This window comes from Carassius auratus, chromosome 16, assembly GCF_003368295.1.
Source record: "Carassius auratus strain Wakin chromosome 16, ASM336829v1, whole genome shotgun sequence".
In the NCBI taxonomy this organism is placed as follows: domain Eukaryota; kingdom Metazoa; phylum Chordata; class Actinopteri; order Cypriniformes; family Cyprinidae; genus Carassius; species Carassius auratus.
In genome coordinates, this window is record NC_039258.1 from 6,577,702 (window position 1) to 6,602,439 (window position 24,738).

The window sequence follows — 24,738 nt, forward strand, 5'->3', positions numbered from 1 at the left end:
TATATATATATATATATATATATATATATATACACACACAAATGGGAATACTCACATATGTGATGCTCCTCCAATTTTATGGCACGTTTTACTTTAGAATTTCCAGCATCATCACTCCATCATCACTCCAGTCTTCAGTGTCACATGATCCTTCAGAAATGATTCCAATATCCTGATTTATTATCAGTGCTGCAAACACTTTTTTTCCAGGATTCTTTGATGAACAAAAAGTTTAAAAAGAACAGCATTTATTAAAAACAGAAATCTTTTTTCAAAAACATTAAAAGATTTTACAGGTCCCGAACTTTGAACAGTAGTCTCAACACATTTCCATACTTAAGGGGGGATTTTTCTTCTTTTTAGTAAGCTAAGAACTGCTTACTAAAAGAAGAAACCATCTGACTGACTTTTTTTTCATGAAACAAAGAATTCAAGGCTCCTTGATATTAAAAAGTGCTTAAAATAGGGGTATAAGACTACAAAACAACCAAATAAAAAAAGACTAGTTATTTCCCTTTATGTGAGCTCATCTTGTTATAGGATGTGGGTTTCGGCCTGGAACAGTTGAAGGCTGCGTGAACAGTTCGGTGGCTTTTCACTTCATCAATCCTCTACAGGGGAAAGCCGAGGAATGGATGGAAGCTTATCTGCTTGCGGGAGATGAACAATGATCCATTTCATTTCTGCTTGCTCTAAAGATTGCCTGAATTGGAAAGGAGTCAGAAAACCCAGAAATTGGAATTGTGCAAGAAAACAAAATAATCATTATAGAATGTTTGGCATCCGCCTCAGGATTTAATAAAGCAAAAATGAGGTCCATCCTAATAGAAATACAAGCATCTACCAATTTATGACATCACATGTTAAATCTCTGCCTGAATCCCTCTAAGATCTCTTCGTATTTTCATTTAATGTTGAACTGGACAGTTCTCTTTGAGGTGAGTTTAAGTCTAAGACAGATTCATTAGTCAGATGTCTACCTGACCTGGTTTAAACTCTTAAGGGAGTTTAGATAGCAGGCCCAGTGCTCCATCTTTCTCTGCAAATGTCCAGTAGGCACATTACATTACACCCCTACATCTTTTGACTTCACAAGCACTCAGAGGAACAAGCATTACGCTAATCCCTGTCACCAATTTATCTGCAACACATATTTGTAATGCTGCAATAAATTCAAGCGCGCATGTAGGCTGCGCTTTAGAGAGGAGCAAGATAAAAAGAAGAGGAGACAACTGATAAAACAAGGGTTTTTATTGAAAAAAAACTAAAAACTTTAAAATACAATAATGTTATAAAAAAGAAAATGTGAAAAAAGGTAAACTATTTATGTTTTATTCTTTATTTCTTGGGGTGGCTTTGGCGTCCTTTCCGTTCTTTTTGGTGACACCACTGAAGTATTTCTCTCTGAAAGAGTTGTGACCCTGGTAGGGGGTGAAGCGAGGGTCAGCAAGGTGCGACAGTCTGTCCGAATCCTGCAAGAAAGCATAATAAACAGCTTAAATAAAGAACATCCGTACTGCAGGATTCAAGCAAATCTTTAGTGGTGGAGAGATGAATTCTATTAGCATTTTTTTTCTTTAGAAGTTAGGAACAACAGTCAGCTTCCAAAGGCAAATTGGTTGGGATTGTTTTTTTATTGGCAATAGCCTACATTCAAGTGGAGCTGGATATTTTCTTATTTTACAATTTCTGGAAGAAACCAAGTCATATGCATTACTGGTAAACAGTTTAGAAAAATTTATATTTAGGAAATCTTTAATGTCCACCAAGACAGCAAAAACAGTAGTATTTTAGAAATTTATCTCTGAGATGGCAAAACGTAATTTTCAGTAGATATTACTCCAGTATTCAGTGTAACATGATCCTTCAGAAATCACTGTTATATGCTGATTTTATATAGCAAAGATGCATTAAATTGATAAGTGACATTAAATATATTTTACATATATATATATATATATATATATATATATATATATATAGTGTATATGTAAAATATATTTAATGCCACTTAATTTTTTTTTTATGCTGTTCATTGAATATGTTATGTTAATCAAAGAATCCTGAAAAAAAAATGCATTTCCGTTTTCACAAAAATATTAAAACATGAAAAAAGCAAAAACTGATAACCGAGTATCAAATTTAGCATATGAGAATGATTTCAGGATCGTGGCACTGAAGACTGGAGTAATGGCTAATAAACATTCAGGTTTGCTATCAAATCAATAGTTTAGATTTTAAAATGAATTAAAATATGGTTGTTCTAAATTGGGATCATTTTCCACAATATTCTATTTTTGATTAAATAAACGCTGCTTTGGTGAGCATAAAATACTTCTTTCACAAACATTAACCAAACTTCTGTAAGATAGTGAAATTTTTAAATGACATGTAATGCAAAACAAGTAGTGGACAGTGTACTTTTACATTTTTATGAGTTTAAATGTACTTATTCAAATGTTCGTACAAAACCGCACAAAAAACAAAGGCGCACTAAAGCACAGCACACTTTTATGTCTTTCCTTCTCAGGCTCACAGTCAAGTGCCTAATGACAGACAGCAGAGTGTTAAGTTCCTCAGATTTTCCTGCTCAGAGCTTAAGCAGGACCTGCTGGAGGAGGGCAGGAGGGAAACACACTGCGCCACAGGCTAACGAGGTGGCAGGAAGACTGTGAGCTGAAAGTGATGACTCCAGCTCTGGGCCTGCAAACCATCAACGGCACCTTCTACAACACACTCCCTTCTGCCAGTCAGCAAGGACTCAGCTCAGGTCACACGCGCCAGGCTCTAGTTTACAGCACAAACTACGCAACACAGACCACACAAGCCTCAAGAGCAGATCCTATAGTGACAATTAGAGCTACAGGATGAACAAATGGAGATGAAATCACTGGGAATCTAATGAAAACTGTATTTACATATACAGCGCAAATTATTATTATTTTTTTTTTCATTTGCATAAAATTACAATTTTTTAAAAACTTTCTTTTGCATTATTTTCATGACAATCACACACATTTATCCTCAACGTTCTCAATTCTCAGCAGCCTATACTGTATACTAACGCAAATACATATAGTACCAAAAATCTATGGTAAATTCTTTTTTAAAGAAATTATTGTGAAAATGTGTCAGCATGGATTAATAATAAAATAAATCTTTTGTATCAATTTACACTACTGGAAAGTTTGGGGTCTGTAAATTTTTTCCCTTTTTTCTTTTAAAAATAACTGAATGAATACTGTTATTCAGCAAGGATGCGCTAAATTGATACAAAGGGAGAGTAAAGACTTCTATTGTTACAAAAGATTTATATTTTAACTAAATGCTGTTCTTGTTAACTTTTTATTCATCAAAAAATCCTGACAAAAGTGTCACAGGTTCCAAAAAAAAAAAAATTAAGCAGCTCATTGATTATGAATTAGCATATTAGAATGATTGAAGACTGGAGTAACAATACTGAAAATTCAGCCTTGCAACACAGGAATAAATTATATTTTAAAGTATATTAAGACAGCAAACCGTTATTTTTAAATTTGAAATAATATTTCACAATATTACTGTTTTTTTCTGTATTTTTTATATAAAAAAAAATGCAGCCTTGCTGAAGAAACTTCTTTAAAACAATAAAAATCCTACTGATCCCAAGCTTTTGAGAGTCAGTGTATGGCCAATATATATATATATATATATATATATATATATATATATATATATATATATATATATATATATATATATATAGAGAGAGAGAGAGAGAGAGAGAGAGAGAGAGAGAGAGAGAGAGAGAGAGAGAGAGAGAGAGAGAGAGAGAGAGAGAGAGAGAGAGAGAGAGAGAGAGAGAGAGAGATTGCAAAAGCAGATACCTCAGTTTTTAAAAAATTTAAAAAAATCATGTTTTTTTTCACTGTGCATTCCAATTAATCGCAATCAAACTGCAGTAGGGAAATTTTGATTCGGTAAAAAAAATACTATATACAGTGTACATCATTAACTTCAGTGCCTTACAAAAATAAAAATAATTGTCAGAAAAAATTCAGTGCAAAACGGCTTGTTTTTAATGCTTAATATAATTCAGTAGTTTTGGTTTGTGACTCAGACATTTCTTTGTAAGATTTACCCAAGAAGAAAACCAGATCTTTGGTGTAGGAACTTAAGCAGGGGACATGAGGACACACAGAATCTATGTGCCAAAATGCTAAATGTAAAGAGAAACAACAGAGCGAGAGATGGAAACAGAGAGAAGAGAATGAGACAAGGCAGACACATGGCCTCATCTTGACTCAGAGTTGTTTGACAGCTACGGACTAATGCTACATCTGCTAAGCTCCTAAAAGTCCTGCGTTCTGTTCTAAAAATAAGCTACACTGGGAAATATTTATCCCATAAAGACATGTTCCTTCTGTTCTCAAACAAAAGCAACAGAACGCTAAACCTAATATTATAATTCATGTGAAAAGCATTGTAGAACAGTCTAACAGAGCCGATCAAGGACATGAGGATAAACATCCATAAACAATGAGCAACGGACACTATTCAGATGTTTTTTAGCTACCGCTGGACACGAGGAGAAGTTTTGCAGAGATCTCTACAGTCTTATTGACGGATCCAATGCCAAGATCACATCAGAGCTACTTGAGCTTTGGGAAATGAGCCAGTTTTTTTTTTTCACAGAAGAGATTTTGACTATTTAATATTTATTTTTTTATCTTTGGGGATTGAAACAAGTTCTGGAGGAAGACAAGGACATGACATCTACAGATAACATATACGTTTCAGGTTTGGAGCAGAAGTCGGCGGAGACACATGCCAGTCTGGGTAAATATTCGTGCGTGGGTTTCAGGAAAGCTTTTATGGGAACAATTTGGGGTTTTGAAGTGAAGGGGTTGTCAAATCCAAAGATGGATTGTTTTCCATACAATGTGTGATTAAGTCATTAAAGCGGCGTAAAAACAGAGAGTCAATCACAGCCAGATGGCAGGATTATTTTCAGATTGGCGCCATAAAAGACGTAGCAGTATAAAACATGTTCAGGACAGTTCGCATTTATCAAGCTCATCTTTAGACCTAGAGGCCTCCACCCAAAAAAAGCCTCGCATACCTCAGGCTCCTTGGTCTTCTCCATGGTGATGAGTCTTCGTGACGTGTGGCTGGACAGAGTTTGTTCGCAGTTGCTGATGAGAGTCAAACAGGGGTGAAGAGGCACCATCTCCTCACAGTACCTGCAGACCACAGTAGATTCAGATCAGCCAGCTGCATGCTTACCAAATGAAACACCTTGATAGTGGTAGGGGATGTCACAACTATCAGCTGTTGTTGCTGAAATTGTGCCACTGCTTACTTGTGTGTGTCACATGCACTGCAATGGAAGAGGGGTGATACATTAAACTGGCATTTTTCGTAGATTGTCTGCCAATTATTCCCCAGGAAACAAGACGGTCACCAAAACAACAACAGAAGCACTGCATGAATGTAGTCGATCGATAAAAACAACATTCAACGTCTTGCTGTAGCGATTACTATATCTTTGCTTTCAATATGTAGAAGTTGTGACCACATTTGCTGGGTTAATGACCAAAAAAAAAAAAAAAAGTAAAATTTTGAGAGAAGTTAACACTTTCAATTAATAAAATAAATTAAAAAATGTGAATGCAAGTTATCTGAGTGTCTCGGACCTAAAGTATGCATTACAATGATGATTCACAATAATTCCTGGTTCAATTCACATTTGATAAAAATCAATCAACAATTACCCTCACACACTTGTAGGTTATCAATTGTTACCTTAAAAAAAAAAAAATATTGGTCAAAACTAAAAAGAATATATCCCGCACACTATCCGCATTTGCAAATGTATCAAAATAAAAAATTACTCCCTCACAACATTTCGGTCAATGACATTTATCAGGCATATAAAAACAATTCTGACAATCCAATTTAAAAACAGCAGATGACCAGTTTATATTTTGTTAGATTTTTAAGTGCGGATAGTGTGTGGATTTATGATAAAAAGAAAAAAACCCAGTTCAGCAAAGGAGTCAGTTATGGCTCACTGACTAAAGGCCCTAATATATTTTATGCAAAAATCTAAGAACATCTTTGATGTAAAACAAAATCAGGCCAAAACAAAGTTTGTTTCAGGAGTTCAAAACACATTTGATTTGCCATTGGTCTGTGGTGATTACATAATCAGTATGTGCGATTCAATAATAACAAGTAAGTCTGATCCAAACTGTTAACTCACAAGCAAATTCAAAGCAGTCGCTGCGACCCAATTTTTCCCTACTCCTTTTATTTGTGTTTATAGTTCAGAACCAAATCCTCCTTCAAAGCGCAATGGTTTGTGGGCCATCTTAGCCATTTAAGTGTGCACAGATCTGCACTTCGAACTACCACCTAGAAACAGTACACCATCTGGGCACCTTCAGGATACTCATTTCAACATACTAAGATTTAGGACAAGCTCATTCTAATTTCAAATACTATTTAGAATAGATTTTATGCAGATCGGGACACAGCAAGTGTCCTGATTCTTCTGGCTGACGCATTAAAAAAAATAATCGGCTAAAAGTCATTGTCTTCGAATTGGACTACACAGCTTTCCCCGCGTTTGTTGTTGCACTGACTTGTTCATACATTATGCTCTAAAGACCGATTTAACAAAATAACTTCTGAAAACACATTTCACCAATGTTTCGCATTTGTGACCATTTTAAAATCGCAATTTGAAGCCCTGCCACAACCATAAGAGCCCATCTAACCAGAACCACTAAAAACATGCGAACTATTCGATGTTCCCAGAGGCAGTGAAGACATTTAGTAGGGACATTAACTCAGCAGGGAGTTGAGCTGGTGGGCTGTTAACATTCACACGCTGACAGACGTGTTCGCACGCATCGACTCCCTTCATTTTTAAGACGATTACGTAAATATGGCTAGCGCCTGAAATCAATGAAATAAATGGGTTTCAGGGCTGCTAGCTCTAGCTGAACCTCATCCACACAAAGCCAGTGATCCACAAACCATTGCGCGCACACAGTTAGATGCATTTTAAACAAATCATAAATTATGTGCCCATGAAGGCATACGAAGCATACATATTCTCCATCGCACTGTTTACACGGAGCTACTCCTGTCACCTTGGAGAAATGTCTAACAAATGTCAGCTTTCCAGAAAAGGGCCCTCTGGAGAATCCCATCCACGGAAATCACATGACAGAATCACATTTCTGAATATAGGGCAATGAGTCAGAACAGACTAGTGCATTATGGGGTACTAATGACTGACTAACATCCCATGTGGCTAACACTCATCTCTGCCTTCACTTCTTGACGTCTGTGTCCCGTAAGAGAGATTATTCTTCTATTTGCAACAATACGCAGTGGTAACAAAACAATTAACATAAAGGTCAAAGATGTGTCAACTGAATCAAAAGACTCAGCGTCTTTCAGCGTCATGTTGACGTCTAGATCACCGTGGACATTATTGAAATATGAGGTATCTGTCATACCTCATTTGGTTTTGTTTTCAACAACTGGCCCGTTGCGTCACCAGAAATTTTGATGTTTGCTATGGAAGAAGTGTTTAATTTGGACTGGGGTCCGACTGTGAACTTTCTCCTCAAGACAAAGTGGATGAATTGGATACTGAGGTCTGTTTCCACTTCTAACTGTTACAAGGGTAATCAACGTCGAAGCCCCAGATTCCAGCAGCTGTCATATGCTACTTTGACAACAAAGTTTATAAACACAAGTGTTGCTATACTAACAGGCTCTGAAGATGCGGTCATAAAGCTCCTGACGCCAGCGCCTCCTTGTGGTGATGTCACTGACAGCTAGACTGGTTTCTTAGTTAAAGGGGTCATATGACATCTGTGGTGTCATATAACAATATTTGGTGTAATGAAATGTGTTTATGCAGTTTAAGGTTTAAAAAACACACTATTTTCCATATACTGTACATTATTTTTGCTCTTCTATGCCCAACCTTTCTGAAACGAGTAGATTTTTACAAAGCTCATCGTTCTGAAAAGCAAGGTGTGCTCTGATTGGTGTGTGCCGGAAATGTTACGCCCCTCACCATACTGTGAAGTGTATCCTGGCGCGATGAAACAAAACCAATAAAACCTATTACAAACAAGGCCAGTGGGGGCATAATTACTGATTATAATGATTCATACAGTCTTTTTACGTGTTGTGTATCGCGCTGCGTTAACATAAAACCATGTCTGCAATCGTGATCGGAGAAATGACAAGCAACAAGCGCTACTCTATACTGCTCAAAACTCGTGCTTAAAACGTCAGTGGCAAATTCTTTAAATATGAAAACGTACTTACAGGCTGTGAGTCAAGCACCAGACTGTCCTTGAAAAAGTTGGAACTGCCACACTTTATAGAAACAAGTCTCCCGGGTTCAGGAAACACATCTGAATATTTGGGTTGAACTGTTCCGGAACATTGTTGTAAATACAACTTACCGTATTTTCCAGACTATAAGTCACACTTTTTTTTTATAGTTTGACTGGTCCTGAACTTATAGTCAGGTGTGACTTATTTATCAAAACTAATTTTACATGAACCCAGAGAAATGAACCAAGAGAAAACATTACCGTCTACAGCCGCCAGAGGGCACTCTATGCTGCTCAGTGTTCCTGTAGTCTACACTGAAGATATAGAGCGCCCTCTCGCGGCTCTAGACGGTAATGTTTTCTCTTGGTTCATGGTTCTAGATAAATGCGACTTATAGTCCAGTGCGACTTATATATGTGTTTTTCCTCGTCATGACGTAGTTTTGGACTGATGCGACTATAGTCCGAAAAATATGGTAAACATTGAATTCTAGTTGTGTCCTCTTTTAGAAAACCAAAAAAAGTAATTTTCACTTTCACAACAAAACACAACGTATCTACAACATGGCGGGTTGGGAACAACACTAAAGCGAGAATCAAAGTTACACCTTCTTTCTTTGAGTGACCATTTGGGCGCTATGCAAATCTTCCCACACGAGGCGTTTAAGGAGGGCGTGTACGAGTCATATTTTTATAAAGAATATCTCTTTGGGTTTGAGACTTTAGTCTTTGCAACTTTAGGAATCTTATCTACTCACAAACAGCTTGTAACACTCCAAAGAGAAAGGAAAACTTGAAATTGCATCATATGAAATTCTTCCTGTCTGCAGACCCCAACACATTCACTAGATACACTCCTGACCCGTCGACCGGATATACTGGAGTTCAGTTGTGTGCAGTTTGATACACAGTACCATTCAAAGTTTGGGGTCAGGAAGTTTTTCTATGTTTTTTGCAAGAAGTCTCTCATCCTTACCAAGACTGCATTTATTGGAACTAAAAGAAATAATACAGTACTATTTTAAAATATTAAAATGTATAATATTATACTAATTTATAATAAATCTCTTGCATTTTTAAATAGCTATTGTACAATACAGGTCTTTCAATTCCATTATCATTCTAGTATTTTGTTAATATTGTGCAAGACACACTTTGAATTAGAGCTGGATATTGTACAACATTAATTAATCTGTAGGATATTATATGAATGAACACAAAATTAAAATAATTAAATTAAAAAAAAAAATATTTTAAAAATAATTAGAAAAATAACTGTGATATGTGACTGTATGTGCACAGTCCCAAGTTAGAATGCACTTCATTCATGCATTAAATCAAGACAACGCAAGCTAAATTCATTATTGTTGGCATCAGCAATCTTGTGGGAGAGAATCCCGTAACTGTATGATGGAAAATCTGTCTATAAGGGAGAAGGAGATGAGGTAAAGGTGTAGATCAAGCGGTGGGCCCCTACTTTAAATAACAGCTCTTCCAGGGCCCTGTAATCAGTGGAGAGCATGATCTGTGGACACTGCTGTTTGTGGTCAGTGGGGAATACCCCATGGCTTCACACCTGCTCCTCTTCTGGGCTGACCGCAGGTCAACAAGCCTGAGCAGGTTTAACATCCACCACCTTAACAGGGGGCTTGAGCTACTGATGTGCTCTGGGTTCCTATCCACAAGCATGGGAAGGTACAAGACAGCCCCCTAGTGACTGATTCAGTACACATATGCTGGAGGAATCTGCTGCATCTGATAAAGTTAGCGAATGTTATCAAGCTGTCCGATAAGATGTACTTACTCTGGTCTGTAGATTGGAAGCCAGTAGACGAGACGCCCACCTAAAACCAAATGGCGGGCTGCAAAATTCAAGAGGTCGGCAAAGATATCACTCAGGTGATATGCCATTGAAACGGGGACGTGACTTTCTCCAGAGCTGCATTGAGATATGAAACACAAGAAAATATAATCAACTCAGAATATCAAAAGTGGTAGTTCACCAAATAAATCGATCCTCATTTACCTGCCCTCAAGTTGTTCCAATGGAGAAACATAAGTGAAGAAATTGGGAACATTTTTGAATGTGTCTCATTTGCCAATCACACACCGACCAAAGTCTTATGAACAAATCAATTTAAAATTTTGCTTTTGAAGCATTGCAAAGTAAAGGGTGACTAATACAACATACACAACATTACCTTTTGTGATCCATTGGGAAAACAAAGCTATAAGTGTTTTGAAAAAACATGAGTGTGAGTAAATTATGACACTTTAAATTTTTTGGTTAAATGGTTTCATTAAGCACAAGAACTGGATCAAGTGAACATCAACCTCTGATACTGTCTTCAAGACATTATTATTTAATATTATTATTTTCTCAGGCCTGAATAAACATAAATAACTAGCATATAAATATATAAAGATATTTTCAGTACTGATAATAAAAATAATATCTGGGTCAAACTTTATTTTAAGGTCCAATTCTCACCATTAACAGACCATAAACTATGACTTTTCCCTCAAACCCCTAAATTGCTGCTTATTGATAGTTAGTGAGGTAGTTGTTCAGTTTAAATATTGGGTAGGGTTAGGAATATAGAACATGGTCATGCAGAATATGTGCTTATAAACAGCCAATATGTAATAACAGGCACGCTAATAAGCAACTAGTTAATAGTAAGAATTGGTCTCTATACTAAAGTGTTACGAAAATTTATTTTAGCACCAAATCAGAATGATTTCTGAATGATCATGAGACACTGAAGAATGAAGTAATGGCAGCAGAAAATTCAGCGTTACCATCACAGGAATAAACAGAAATAAATGTATATATACGCAGGAGAGACTTGATTTTAAAAAGCCTTTGAATGCTAGTGTAACAGTATAGCCTTGTACCATTTGTGGTGTTAGAAGTGAGGCAAAGGATTACTGGATGACTGACTCATAACTAAAGAGTATTTCAAGTGGATCCATTAAAAATGCAGGTGGATAAAAGTGATAGGCTTACAAGTCCTCAGGAGGTTTGATGATATCTTTATGAGATCCCGTTCTCCTTGTGGACTCACGAATACCATATGGAGCTACACAAAGGGAAAAGAAAAACACTTGAAGCTTCAAAACAACAGTTAATAGTAAAAAATAAAAAATCATGTGGCTTTAAAGGTGAAGTGTGTAATTTATGAGCCACTAAAATAATTAAATGAGGTTTACAAACAGTATTCCTATGCAACTGAAAATCCAGAATCCAGATCCAGCTTGTTTTCGGCTGGTCCAATCAGGTGTGCTATAGTATTTTAACATAGAAATAAATTGTACACCCTTCACCTTTGAAGACATTAAGTTTCTAGGAACGTACGGTCTGTAACAATGGCATCAAACTGTGCAGTTTTTCTCCATAGAGGCTTGGAAGCATCAGACACCATGACGTCCACATACAGACGATCAGTCCCATACTGCCGCAGGTTTGCTCGGATGTTCTCATCCGGTCCTCTCCATTTCTGATTCTTCCTGCTGGCTTTTCCTGCAACAGTTTTTAATGCTCACATGTGTGCACTGTGTGGAAAACTGGAGAAAATGTTTAAAAGCTTTGAAAAAAGGCATACCTATTCCATGAATAGTGTTATAATCGATGTCTGTTCCACATACATAAGCCCCAAAGTGTGAACACGCTACCAGAAGACTACCTGAAAAACAAAACGACTAAGAAAATTATCATTACAGAATTGAAGATAATAATACAAGTAATCTCTGCAATGTATCTGACTGTACATTAGATCTTTATATCTGCTTGACACTTTAAAAGTATGGCCTATAAGGATTTCCAGGCAACCAGAGGGTGTTCAACTAAATAAGCACATCTGGCCTGCAGATCTCAGCACATGTGGTGACAACATACGTATGATAAAGCCCTGGCAACATCATGGCACGCTACAAACTCACAATAAGCCACGCTTTGGGAAAGAGACTGAGAGAGAAATGCAGCCCCATGCTGTTTAAAAAAAAGCCAGCAATCCTTCATTTGACTGATGACACTCGAAAGTGTCTTTTCAAAGTCAAAAGAAAGAGGAAAAGTGGGCCAGCTGAGACTGAAAAGTGAGAATTTCTGTGAGCCATCACACATTAAAAAAAAAATTATATAGAGATCTGCTCCTGGTTCGTGTTAGACAAAAATAAGAGACAGAAGATGATGGCCCATATCTTCAATCACCCAGACAAGCTGTCAGATGAGATTTCACTCAGAATGAGAAACAAACACAAACACCTGCTTGAGTTTGGCCCAAAATGAAGCGTCTATGCTGTTCTGATTAACAACATGGCAAACAAACCCATTTCGCAAGATTAAATGAATTAATTTGCAGAATAACGATAACTGACATCATAGGCGTGTTGCACGAGAAACTTCTACACTGACTTTTTATATTAAAGCTGCAGTAGGGAACTTTTGACGTCTAGCGGGTAATAAACAGAACTGCTTGCGTCTTGCGGAAGAAAATTTGTAGCCGGAGCTACTTCTCTCTGTTTATGTCTATGAAGAATCACAAAGGTACTGGGTTACTCCGCCGCGGTACCCCCGAAGCAATCTAAAATAGTCTGAATATAAACACTTATTATAGGTGTACCCTAGTGATTCAGGACAAGCTAAAAACACGGTTTGGAAAATGGATTCATGGTGTACTCGCTTATTATGTTCATTTTTCTACATTTTGAACACAAAGTTACGGACCGCAGCTCTGATTGGTTATTTTTTACCGGGAGCGATGGAGTTTCTGCAAATGGCAATAGGACCACTGGGAGGAGCCAGAGGATCTTAATTTTTTTCACAGATTATCTGTCTCAAATTCTACTGTCAGGACATAATGACAGGTTTAATATGTAAAAAAAATTTTTTTTACAAAAGTTCCCTACAGCACCTTTAAAATTGATTTTTTAATACTAGTTGTCGAAGAACCTAATTCCAAAAATTATTAAATGAACACAAATATAAGTACATTAATAAAATGCATTATTGCCATAAATTACTATTTCAAATAAATACTGTTCTTTTAAACTTTCCGTAAATGATGCATAACAAAAAATGCATTACAAAAAATTATTCCACAAAAAACTTTTTCATTAATAATAAATATTTCTTGAGCACCAAATCAGCATATTAAAATTATTTCGGAAGACTGAAGTAATGGCTGCTTAAAATTTAGCTGCCATACATTATACTTAAAAATATTTACATTTTTTATAATATTTACAATAACACTGTATTTTTGATCAAATAAATGCAGCCTTGGTGAGCAGAAGATACTTTCTTTCAAAAACATTTAAAAATATTTTCGACCCTGAACCTCTGAACAACAGTGTTTATGATGGCTATTTTACAACAGCTTCAAATGCGGCTTATCCAATCAGATATTAGAGTTTAAATGTATGTCTAGATGTCAACATGAATGGTTGTATTTAAAAGCCTTCTATGCACTCTGACATTTCTTCACCTGTTCCAACAAAAGGATCATAAACCAAATCATCAGCCTTTACTTTGGCATGATTGGCCATGATGAAGGAGAGGCCAGCGTCCATACTAGTGTTCCCAATGAAATGTCTCTTCTTCACACTGTAAGAGCGAATTAATTCTCTCTGACCATCTGCAATCTGAAGAGAAAACGGATTCATATTTAAGATTTGATACAGTAGGTAATCTTATATTTAAAAAACATCATTCAGTTTTACTTTCTATGCCACAAATCAAGCATTTTACAAATTCAATCAATAGTCAAATGTGAAGACTTGTTCATCTGCAAAGACTACAGTTCAGAATTGTTCTGAACTGTTATATATATGGAAAGAGCTGCTCACCCATCTCCCAAAGTATATATGGAAAGGATCTTCAGGGATGTCATTAGGATCAGAGCCATAATCCTCCAGCAAACAGAAAATATGTTCTGGATCCTTCAGATTGACAGTCCCTTTAAATGGCAAGAAGTCTAGAGCCTGTGGCAAAAGCACACTTTTTATATTTTCACCATATATAACAACAGACATTCAAACTTGCAATTAAAGCGGTTGCTAAATTAACAACAATTATGGATTGTATTCTACAGAATCCGGTTTTCAAAATGTATAAACATGTAAAATACAGCAAAATACTTACATCGATCTTTTTGATTCTGTCCTTAAAAACTAATGTTTTGTTGAAAGTGTAGACATTGATCTTATAAGTTGAATGTTGTTGTAGATATGGAGCCTGTGAAGAAGTAATACAGCAGATTCAGAGATATTTTCTGTAAACCACATTGTATTTATTAAGATAAAATGAACAAACCATGTTTTCGGCTGGATACTCCAACAATGACTTCCTAAGCTCATCCGTTGTTGTTCCATGACCCCAAAGTTCAAAAGAAGACCTTGAAATCAATATGAAACTTTACAGAAATGCAACAATTCAATAATTATTACTGTTTTTATTTATTTATACATTTTTCAATTAAAGGGTTACTTTACCCAAAAATGAAAATAAGAATTTGAAAGATCAAAGACAATTTTTTAAATATCTCCGACTGGATTAGTCCAAAAAAATGATGCCTTGAGGGTAAGTAATTTTATGGGCTATTTTTCATTTTTGGGCGAACTAACGCTTCAATGTATTACAATAATATCTTTCGTTTGTTAATGTCAATAATCAAACTAACAATGAGCAATAGGCCTAGATATTTTAACAGCATTTATTAATCTTTGTAAAAAAATAAAAAAATAAAATAATAAAAAAAAAACAACGTTACATTTGTTCACTGTTTGTTCATTTCAGTTCACAGGGCATCATCTAATGTTAACTACTTTTGGTTTTGAAATTGTATATGCTGAAATTAGCATTAAGATAAATAAATGATGTAGAAATTGTTGGCTCCTGCTTACTAATTAACTAATATAAACAACTGAAACCTTATTGTAAGATGGCATCCATGGTTTCACCCACACTGCTCTTTAGCCAATCATTGACTATATTCAAACACATGCAGAGTATTGATTAGAGTAATTCAAGACTTATAATAGTTTGTAAACTTGAGCATTTTACAATGAATAAAATACTACAACCTACTTTCCACAAACCGTTCTGGACATGACACTCCGTATATCATCTTCCGATAAGCCATTCAGTTGCCAAAAGGGCGACTAATGAGAAAAGAGTTAGAAAATAAATAACATAACAATAACTTATGTCAAGTGAAAAACTATTTAGGATTACCTTTTCGCTGAATGTTTCTGATGTATCAAATGGACGGTTCCTTAGAGACAGTAATGCTTTTATTTCCTGTAAACGATAATTCAGAGAGTGATATATTAATATCTACCAAACTCAGTTAGGTCTTAGAATTAAATTAAAATAATGAACTCTAAAATACTGAATTGAACTGTGAGTAATGAGTTCTTTAATCGAAAGTACACTCTGACAGATTAATTCTAGCATTTTGACACGAAGGTCTGAATAAACAGATGGTTTACAGTTTGTACCGGTAATCTAAAATCGACGTTATCGTGTGCAAGATGAAGTAAATATTGCCTGCACGCTCGACCACAGTAGGCAGCCATGTTTATGTGTTACATTCAACATCATCCGATGAGTGAATTGTGCTCGTGACAACAGTTCCTCCCCGTACGTTACATAAATCGCCTAAGCGAAAGTCTTGTAAAAGGATTAGACTTTATTACTTTTCAATGCCAGTTTTAACCACAGTAAATCATACCAATGAAGTACATTGCCTTTGAGTCGGAACAATTGTGTGTTCATGAAAGCATAATTTCTTATTATTTGATATATATAGTCCTTTTTGAAAATGGAAAAGATTTCGTGTCACCTGATGATATATTTTAATCTTATCTACATGCTCATTAAGTTCTTAAGAGGCCAAAATCTCCCTAATCATTGGTTCATCATTTCGTACAGCGACATGATTCTCGTGCTCTGATTGGTTGGTTTACACGTCAATCACTTTCACAAGAGCTCAGAAAAGTAGCTACTGCTCAACTTGTAATGTATCCAACTTCCATCGGTGTTACAACATGACAACCGTCCTCAAGAAGGCAAACAAAGGCGGTAAGGTTTTATTATAATACACCTAACGTGTGATGCATATATTTCAATGTTAAGTAAATCTTTATAAAGTTGATTACATAGTTAAACTAAGCTGTCATAGACTGTCACTGATAAGATTATAAGCTACAGTGTTCTGTAGTTTCATATACAGGATAGTTGTGTATGTGTATTGTATATACTGTACATGTAGTGCCATTTCAAGCAGGCTTTGCAACCCAATCGTTCTGTATTCTGAGACTGAATTATTATTGAGAATAACTGGGACTGAGGTTGATTAATATAGAACTGTACTTTAAATTCGAAGATGAATTATTAGAATAATACAATTAAAAGAAGCTGCATTACACGCAATTTTAATAATATAGTAAATATAATTCAAAATAATTGTAAATATTTCAATATCAGTATGAATTTTGAATATTTCAAGAAAGAGTTCTTATTATTAAAACATGTAGTTGAATATAAAAATCAGTATTTGTATATGTCACCTATAAAAAATGTGAATTGAAATTATTAGCTACATTTCTCCTGATCATATTTTTTTATTATTAAGGATAATTTCCAAAATTTGACCATAATCAGTGTGAAACCTTAAATACACAACAACAAATATTTATTTTGTCCATTTTTATAATCCTGTAACAGTGTTTTATTAGTATTATTTATATGTAATTTTTACAGTTTAGTATTCATTTATTTATATTTCAGTTTTAGTTTTTATTTCCAGTTGGTAATTGTAGTGCTTCAACTTATTTCATTTAACTGACGATGGCAACATTTCTAACTTTCATTTAGTTTCATCTTATGTTTATATTTTATTTTATTAAAGTTTTATTTCAGTTGACAAAGAGAGTTTTATAGTTTTAGTTAATGATAACCTGGAAATTATTTTCCTAGAAACTATCTATATGATGTAGTTTAGCTTGTGCCCCGCTAGAATGGATTACACTGGGTCAGTCTTACTTGTAGACTTCATGAGGCTTTAAGTTATTTAAAGGCTGTACGACATGCAATATTCTCACTCGCAGGCTGTGTTGTGCCAACAGTGAAACATGCTGAAAACTAAAGCCGTCCTGTGAGACAAAGGTCACCATGGAGACAGACGAAGCACCTGGGCAGCCTAAAGACGACAGGGCGGAGACCTGCACCGTATCCGTCAAAGGTCTGACAGAGAACTGGCAGAAATGGTCCAACGACCACTGCGAGTATCAGAAACACAATCCCTTCAGCAATGGCAAGGTGACTCCCCCGCAGATCCAGCGTGGACAGGAGGGCTACGGCAGGCCCTTAGAGGGCTCTAAAACAGAGCAGAGAGGAAAAGACGCCAACTCTCACATCAGCAGAGAGGTCACAGAGCTCTGCCAGGTCATCAGAGAGATCGGCGCGAGCGGGGACGACAGCAGGGTGTCTGTGCAGTTCGGGACGCTGTTTGAGAGATACGTCAATATCTCTAATAAACTAGTGGGAGTTCTGCTGCGAGCACGTAAGCAAGGGCTGCTGAACTTTGAAGGAGAGATGCTGTGGCAGGGGAGAGATGATGGAGTGCTCATCACCTTGTTACAGTGATTTACAGTAGTGCTGGACACCATGTGCCTGCCTGTCCACAATTGCTTCATAGAGATCCGTTGTACTTGAACATGGGTTAAGAGAGTCAGTTGTCGGCCAAAGAAACTTATGCTAATGAGTGTATTGTAACATTAGGAGTGTATACAAATAAAAGTAGCCTTTACAGATTCAAGTGATATATTGCTCTTATCTGTACGATCAAAACTGAAAGTGTAATTGAAGTTCTTTTCAGCATTATCAGATTATGCCACAAAATGTGTATCCACGTTAGTCGACTCCAGAGGGTTAAATGTAGCAAACTGGTATATTCTGTTTTTTTTTTTTAAAGTACGACAAAATAATGATTTCAAACAGGATTCAGAACGGTCTTGTCTGTCATTGGTCAACCAGATAGATAGCCCTGCTCCTCTCATACCATTTGATAAGTCAATGTTGCTTTGGGGGCTGCTAAAAAACAGAGCCACAACACTTACACTTTTCACTTAGAAATAACATAAACCAGTCTGAAAATGGTTCGCTGGTCTTAGTTGGTCAACTTTACTGGTTTTAGAGGTACTTTAAAGAAATAGTTAACCTAAAAATTAAATTTTGCTCAGGCCATCCAAGATATAGATTAGTTTGTTTCTTCAACAGGACACATTTGGAGAAATGTAGTGTTACATCACTTGTTCACTGACAAATCCTTTGAAGTGAATGGGTGCCGTCAGAATGAGTTTTTCACTTCATAAGATGTTAATTGATGGACTGGAGTCGTGTTGATTATTCGTGAATTATATTGATGTTTTTTTTCTCTCATTCTGACGGCACCCATTCACTGCAGGGGAAACATTAATGAGCAAGTGACATAATGATAATGGCCTGAGGGTGAGTAATCTTTCATTTTAGGTGAACTATTCCTTTAAGCAGTTTTTTTTTTCTTTTTCAGCAGGGCAACATACAGACAACATTATTCTTTTAATATCACTGCACAATGATTTATCCTTAGAAATTACACCCATTTACCTTCAAGTGAACAATAACAGTGCATTGTAGTCTTGACAAGCCATATTCTCAAATCATAATCACATTCATATGCCATCACTTTGATGCAGTGTTAAGGCACACAATGTTTTCCTATTGAAAGCTTGCAAATTTTTTTTTTTTTAATCACTTGCAAGAAAATTACAAGTATTGCCTGGAAAATACATTTAAACTTTTCTGTATTGAATTGCTTTGAATTTATTCTAAATATATTTAAGATAAAATATGTATTTACAGTGAAGATGATGTGACAATTAAACTGTTAAAAAGCAGATAACACATATGCAGGATATCATTTATTTTGTTTACATTCTTATACATATCATACAACCTTACACCACCCAATAATTAAATACACCGGAGGCAATATAGTATAATCTCTGTCCTGGCATAAACGGAGTTAATAATAAACTTCCTTTAGTGTCATATGAAGGAAGAAAATAACTGCTCTATACTACATCAGTCTTGCAGTATAGAATAACAAAAACCATGCCATGAATTCTGATGCCAAAATCATTCAGCTAGTGCGAGGTTAAAAGGTCAAAGCTAATTATTAAGATTAATTACCATTTTTAGCTCATTCATATTTAAAAACTCCTTGTCACAGCTCTGTATCCTTAAAAATCATATTACAACTGGAAGAATCCCGACTGTTCTTTGTAAAAGATTAATGATTCTGTCAAATTTATCAATGTCATTACTATTCGGCATGCTACCCCACCCCCCTCCCCCAGAGCAATTGAAAAGTAGCTGCAGTCTTGTAGCTTCAAATTTGATTAGCCTGTCTGGCTGATGATATAACTAACAGAAAACACCGCGTTATGAGTATTACAGCCCTGAGGGACATGTCTGTGAACTTTGTCATCACAAACATATTGATTAGGACTGTTATTATGAGTAACGTGGCTCTGGGCATCTCAAACATGAATGTATTTTGAGTTCCTCGAACTTCCTTTACATTTAGCTCATAGAGTTCAGCCTTTGGATTAACTGGTCGGCCTGCAAAATAAAGACATTACAGGGGTTAGCTATACATCTGCAAATCAAAAATCCTACTACTTAAAACATTTGTAGTAGTAGAATCGGTAGGACTAAAACATTTCTCCACACAGATCCATTTGAGCTGTCAAAAACAAACAAAGGTTTTCATTCTCCCTGCTTTAATGCAATTTGCTTGTTCCAATTACATGACAAAGGTCTCATTCAACAGACGTAATAACTGCCAATGTCTTGCTACGCTCAGAAAACATTTTGTTTGTTAATGCATCAATAACCCGCTCCAAGGGAAAATGATTATTAGTTTTAGTGGATTTAATTTAGTTGTGAACCAAATTATAGTGAACAGTGGATCGTATTGTTGGTTTATTCATTTGATTGCTTACCGTTACGAACCAATACGAGTCCAGCCTGTAGATCAAGCGGGACATGAAGCCCATCTGACTGACTGGTGCGAGGACATGGAGATGCAGATGTGTGACAGAAGAGAATGGAGGCCAGTGGAACCCAAACCTTGGAAAAATAATTGGCATGTGATGCATCGGAATATAATTCACAACGCTCTGCATGCTTCATAAACAAGAACTTGATTTCTGTGTAAGTGGCAGATGGTTTTCATTACCTAACATCATTTAAATCAGTCACATCGTTCTTCTGAAGTATCTCTTTCCCCGTCTCCACCAACTTCTCCACTAAAATAGAGTTTGCACAGATGACTTCTTAGTAAAGCATGCTATGCGTAACTAAGCCGAGAAGTCTGACTACTTGTACACATTAAATCTGACTCATTATTTCAGATTGTTACTGTAGAAAGGCTCCTGTAGAGTAGCTACTGTCAAAAAATGTCTAAACATTTACACCAGTCAGCGTGTTACCTAATGGCACATGCTCTTTGCCGAGAGATTTACAATTGCCCACATGTTTATTTGGTATAACCAGATAGTGATGAGGAGCTCCGGGGTGGATATCTCTGAAGCAGGACACAGTTCCATCCTGAAAAAACAGAGTTTTAAAGGGTTATAAATAATAATAAAACTAATGACAATTACAATAATTATTCTAATTAATCTGTGTTACATCTGTGCTTTTACATTGTGCTTCATTTATACATTAGAACTTTTGGTTTCCTTTTTTACATGCACTGTGACAGGACTTTTAAACGCGTTTAAATAAATCGAAAATTGTGCAATAAGTGTGACTTAATCATGAAGAGTCAATGTTCCTATTGTGAAGCATAATTTAAATTAATTTATCAAATATTTTCTTTTCAAAATACATAACTCTTGCTTTCTTTATGATGACAATGGCCAAGCAATCGTCGCATTACCTTTTTAATCAAACAACATTACAGTGACGACATTTTGCAAGGAGAAAAGGAAATACTCTGGTATATGTTAGGACACGTCGTTCCATTACTCTATAGGTAACGTTAAATCTTGATTTTATGAAAGATGTATTGTCGTGTATTGTGATCTTTAGCCTCTTTCGCGCTTCCTATATCTCAAAGCACTGACAGTACACTCACGTTGTGGAGAAGCTCAGTTCCCATTTCTCCCTTCACGATTTTACAGAAAATGCATTTTTTATCATATCCATCATCAGTCTGGTTCGTTGTACCGATCTCAGGTGTCGGTGTGTTTATGGCGGCTGCCATCTTCAAAACGTGAAGTCGGCGCTAATTACATCATCACGAACACGAGTGACGTCGTTTCAACATATAAGTCCTCTGAGTCCGGGGATTTTAAAGCCAAGAAAACACAAATACGATGATCCCTTTGTGAGATAACCCGAGTTAATGTCTAAAGCTCCAAAATGATGTGTTATATTATTAAGACAAGTTTTTCTCGAGAATAAATGGTTGCATTTTATATGGCCTTTGAACTAAATCCTTATCAATTTATTAATATATTAATAAATAAATATTTTTTATTTATATTTTATATTTATTATTAGCTTAATTGTTATTTTTTTTATATATATTTTAATCCAATATTATACACAAAATATATTATTATATTTGAAATATTGTTTTTAACAATAACAACTTTGAGCAAGGTAAAATGACAGTGGCAGAGCATACTATAAATACAATATAAACTGTTCTTGAATTTATTCAGCAAGAAATGAAAGATGTATACAAAATAAAAATTATTAATATATTTTTACAAAACTACAGGCATGTCTTACAGCACATTTTGTCATCTTGTTGTAACATTTTCCATGATATAATGTTATATATAATATATATTTGATGCGCTATATTTCCTGTTACTTCATTTAGGCATATAGAAGTCCAGATTTTTAATGAAATTGATTAAGATTTTGAAATTCTAATAGTCTAATAATCTAATTCTAATAATAATAATTGCATGATCTTTCTTGTTCTTATATTTTGTATAAACACAACACTAAAACCTAAATTTTAAACCTAATTTAATGATATTTAAAATATAACAACGTAGTAACTATTTAATCCGTACTTGTAGCCCTCAAAGTAGAATAAGCTTGGCAACCCCTTCAAAATTTTTAGTGACCCCTATAGAGTGGGTCACGACCTCTGGGTTGGGTCTCTGCTTTAAATGATATATCTTCAAGCCCCGTTTGAATTAAATTAGTTGAGCATCTCAAACAGCAGTGAATAAGACAAAGCTGTGTTATTCTTTATTTGTAACCTCCTATGTCTATAAGGAATACTATTTTATTGTGTGCAAGCATCCAGCGCAGCAGAATTTGAGCAAAATCCCCCTGCAGAATCACTCAGACGGAGCTCCCGATTGGTTAAAGGTTACTAATCAAGAGAGGCAGAAAGGATAAGTGAGTGACAACACACTATGTTAAACTGCTCTGTTTAGCGGGTCAACTTAGCAATTAATCCCAAACACTCCAATATGTCAGGATGCCACATTTACCGCCTTAATGTATGCAAATGATGTCATTAAAATGCATGTTCATGTTTAGTCTCTAAATTAAGAGCTCATTTGCACTCCCAACAATCCAGAGATTCATTATTACAAATTACAAAAATAATAATGACTCAAGACATCAAATTTACTGTCCTTGTACACCCTCCCCTATTTATATTACGAAAATAATTTATGTGACAATCAGCAATTTGCAGCCACTGTATTGGAGGTTGTTAGCTGGCCAGAGCTATTATGTTATCTCTTGTTCTGCGGCTCCATATGATAAATAATGTGCCAGAACATGACTGTATGCAATTACATTCTGCTGTGGTATTGTAGGAATGCAAAGGATTGTAAGAGAGAGAGAGAGAGAGAGAGAGAGAGAGAGAGAGAGAAAGGACTAGTGAATGTGGGACATAGAAGATGATCGTGATGTGAATGGAAAATACAAACGCCTTAGAAATAACTGGAAAAATATGAAGTTAAGCACTAGCAACAAACAACGGATCTCATGCGTCTCTAAATGATTCATGACCAAAATATCAACTCCAGCATTGAGGAAGTCAATGTTTTGTCCTGAAGAGGTTGTAGAATTATTCATGAGGCATCGGCTTTGTAAATAGATCCTGTTGATTAAAATGGAGGAAGTTGGGGGATGGCGATAACTGCAACTCATGAATCTCTGGAGAGAGAGAGAGAGCTACATGAAGGGAAAATAGTCAGCTTCTTTAATCATGTTCTGCCCTACTTCCAACTTCCTCTTTCATTCCATACGTCCCGCTGAGACCATTGCCATTGCCACTGGTCACCGTCACACTTGGCTTTGTGAATCTGAAATTAGCCTGTGTATTTCTTATGAAATTAAATGGCTATGCCTTTACAGACAACATGGTTGAAAGGTTAAGAGGCAGTATTAAGAGAAATGTAATCTGCTTCTTTTGACTTTTCAGCTCGTTTCTGCTGATATTTAAAGTCACTGTGAATTGATGTTTGCAAACTTTTACTTTTGTACTGTCACACATTGTGAGGGAAACAAGATGTTAAACGAAATATAAAGTACATGTAAGTTTGCTAAAACAAACCTTATGACTAACTTTATCTCTTTATTATATTGTATGTGTGCACATGGTTTAAAAGTTTGGGTTTCAACTATTTTTTAAAATAATTTAATAATTTTAGGATGGATTAAGTTGATTAAAAAGAAAGACATTTATAAAGTTACAAAATGTTACTAAAGGCCGCTGAAGTTCATTTTTAAATAGAAAATTGCAATTTTAATAATTGATTGTAATAACATTTCATTATTACTGTTACTGATTAAATGAATGGATTGGTGAGAATTTATTCACAGCTCCACTGCAAAGTAAACAGGGTCATATTTTATTTCAAGCTGACTTTCAGCTTTAATTGGTACTGTAATTCCAAACAGCCCCAAACTCTTAAAACTTAACTCAAAAGATTTTTTGGAAGCCTATTTTTTTTATTATTTTATTCTTGTGGTGCCAAACAAAGATGGCAGAATCCCGTATTCCCAGGTGATCATGCACCAGCTTAGCAACTGCAAACATGACACTTTCTCTAGGTATTATGCTGATAGCTTCAGTGTTTTTAAACGAATTACCAAATTAACAAATGGCTTATTTACTCTAGTCTCTGCACATTAACCTGACACTTGATAAATAAATAAATAAAATGACCCAAGGTTGAGTTAGGTCAGTATTTCCACATTCTTCCAGCAGGAGGCAGTGTAATGACATCCTTCAACACATCCTTTGAAGGGTGAGCAGTGTTTTACTCTCAGCTGTTTCATCATGTTCCTTCT

The 24,738-nt window shown here is 35.6% G+C and overlaps 3 protein-coding genes across 6 annotated transcripts; 1 reads left to right on the plus strand and 2 right to left on the minus strand.

The window, feature by feature from the left end:
- Positions 1-1,233: 1,233 nt before the first annotated feature.
- trmt11 (tRNA methyltransferase 11 homolog) lies at positions 1,234-15,977 on the minus strand. 4 transcript variants are annotated; one of them, XM_026283675.1, is made up of 13 exons: positions 15,840-15,977; positions 15,583-15,648; positions 15,436-15,509; positions 14,662-14,743; positions 14,491-14,583; positions 14,196-14,330; positions 13,835-13,991; positions 11,954-12,034; positions 11,707-11,871; positions 11,359-11,431; positions 10,153-10,290; positions 5,102-5,222; positions 1,234-1,472 (listed from the first exon to the last, which is right to left on the minus strand). In XM_026283675.1, the coding sequence occupies exons 1-13, from the start codon at positions 15,924-15,926 to the stop codon at positions 1,332-1,334; spliced, it is 1,413 nt and encodes a 470-aa protein (XP_026139460.1). In that variant the 5' UTR covers positions 15,927-15,977; the 3' UTR covers positions 1,234-1,331. The 4 variants fall into 4 exon arrangements, with proteins under 4 accessions (XP_026139460.1, XP_026139462.1, XP_026139461.1 ...); XM_026283677.1 differs by having other exon boundaries at positions 15,849-15,976; XM_026283676.1 differs by having other exon boundaries at positions 10,153-10,287; positions 15,840-15,975.
- A 331-nt stretch (positions 15,978-16,308) lies between these two features.
- LOC113116814 (actin-binding Rho-activating protein) lies at positions 16,309-18,164 on the plus strand. Its single transcript, XM_026285134.1, has 2 exons — positions 16,309-16,431; positions 17,478-18,164. Exon 2 carries the CDS (start codon positions 17,524-17,526, stop codon positions 17,995-17,997), a length of 474 nt encoding a protein of 157 aa, XP_026140919.1. The 5' UTR covers positions 16,309-16,431; positions 17,478-17,523; the 3' UTR covers positions 17,998-18,164.
- A 1,134-nt stretch (positions 18,165-19,298) lies between these two features.
- Positions 19,299-21,708, minus strand: hint3 (histidine triad nucleotide binding protein 3). The gene is made up of 5 exons (XM_026283679.1): positions 21,539-21,708; positions 20,889-21,006; positions 20,636-20,705; positions 20,400-20,526; positions 19,299-20,016 (listed from the first exon to the last, which is right to left on the minus strand). The coding sequence occupies exons 1-5, from the start codon at positions 21,665-21,667 to the stop codon at positions 19,978-19,980; spliced, it is 483 nt and encodes a 160-aa protein (XP_026139464.1). The 5' UTR covers positions 21,668-21,708; the 3' UTR covers positions 19,299-19,977.
- Between the last annotated feature and the right edge of the window lie 3,030 nt (positions 21,709-24,738).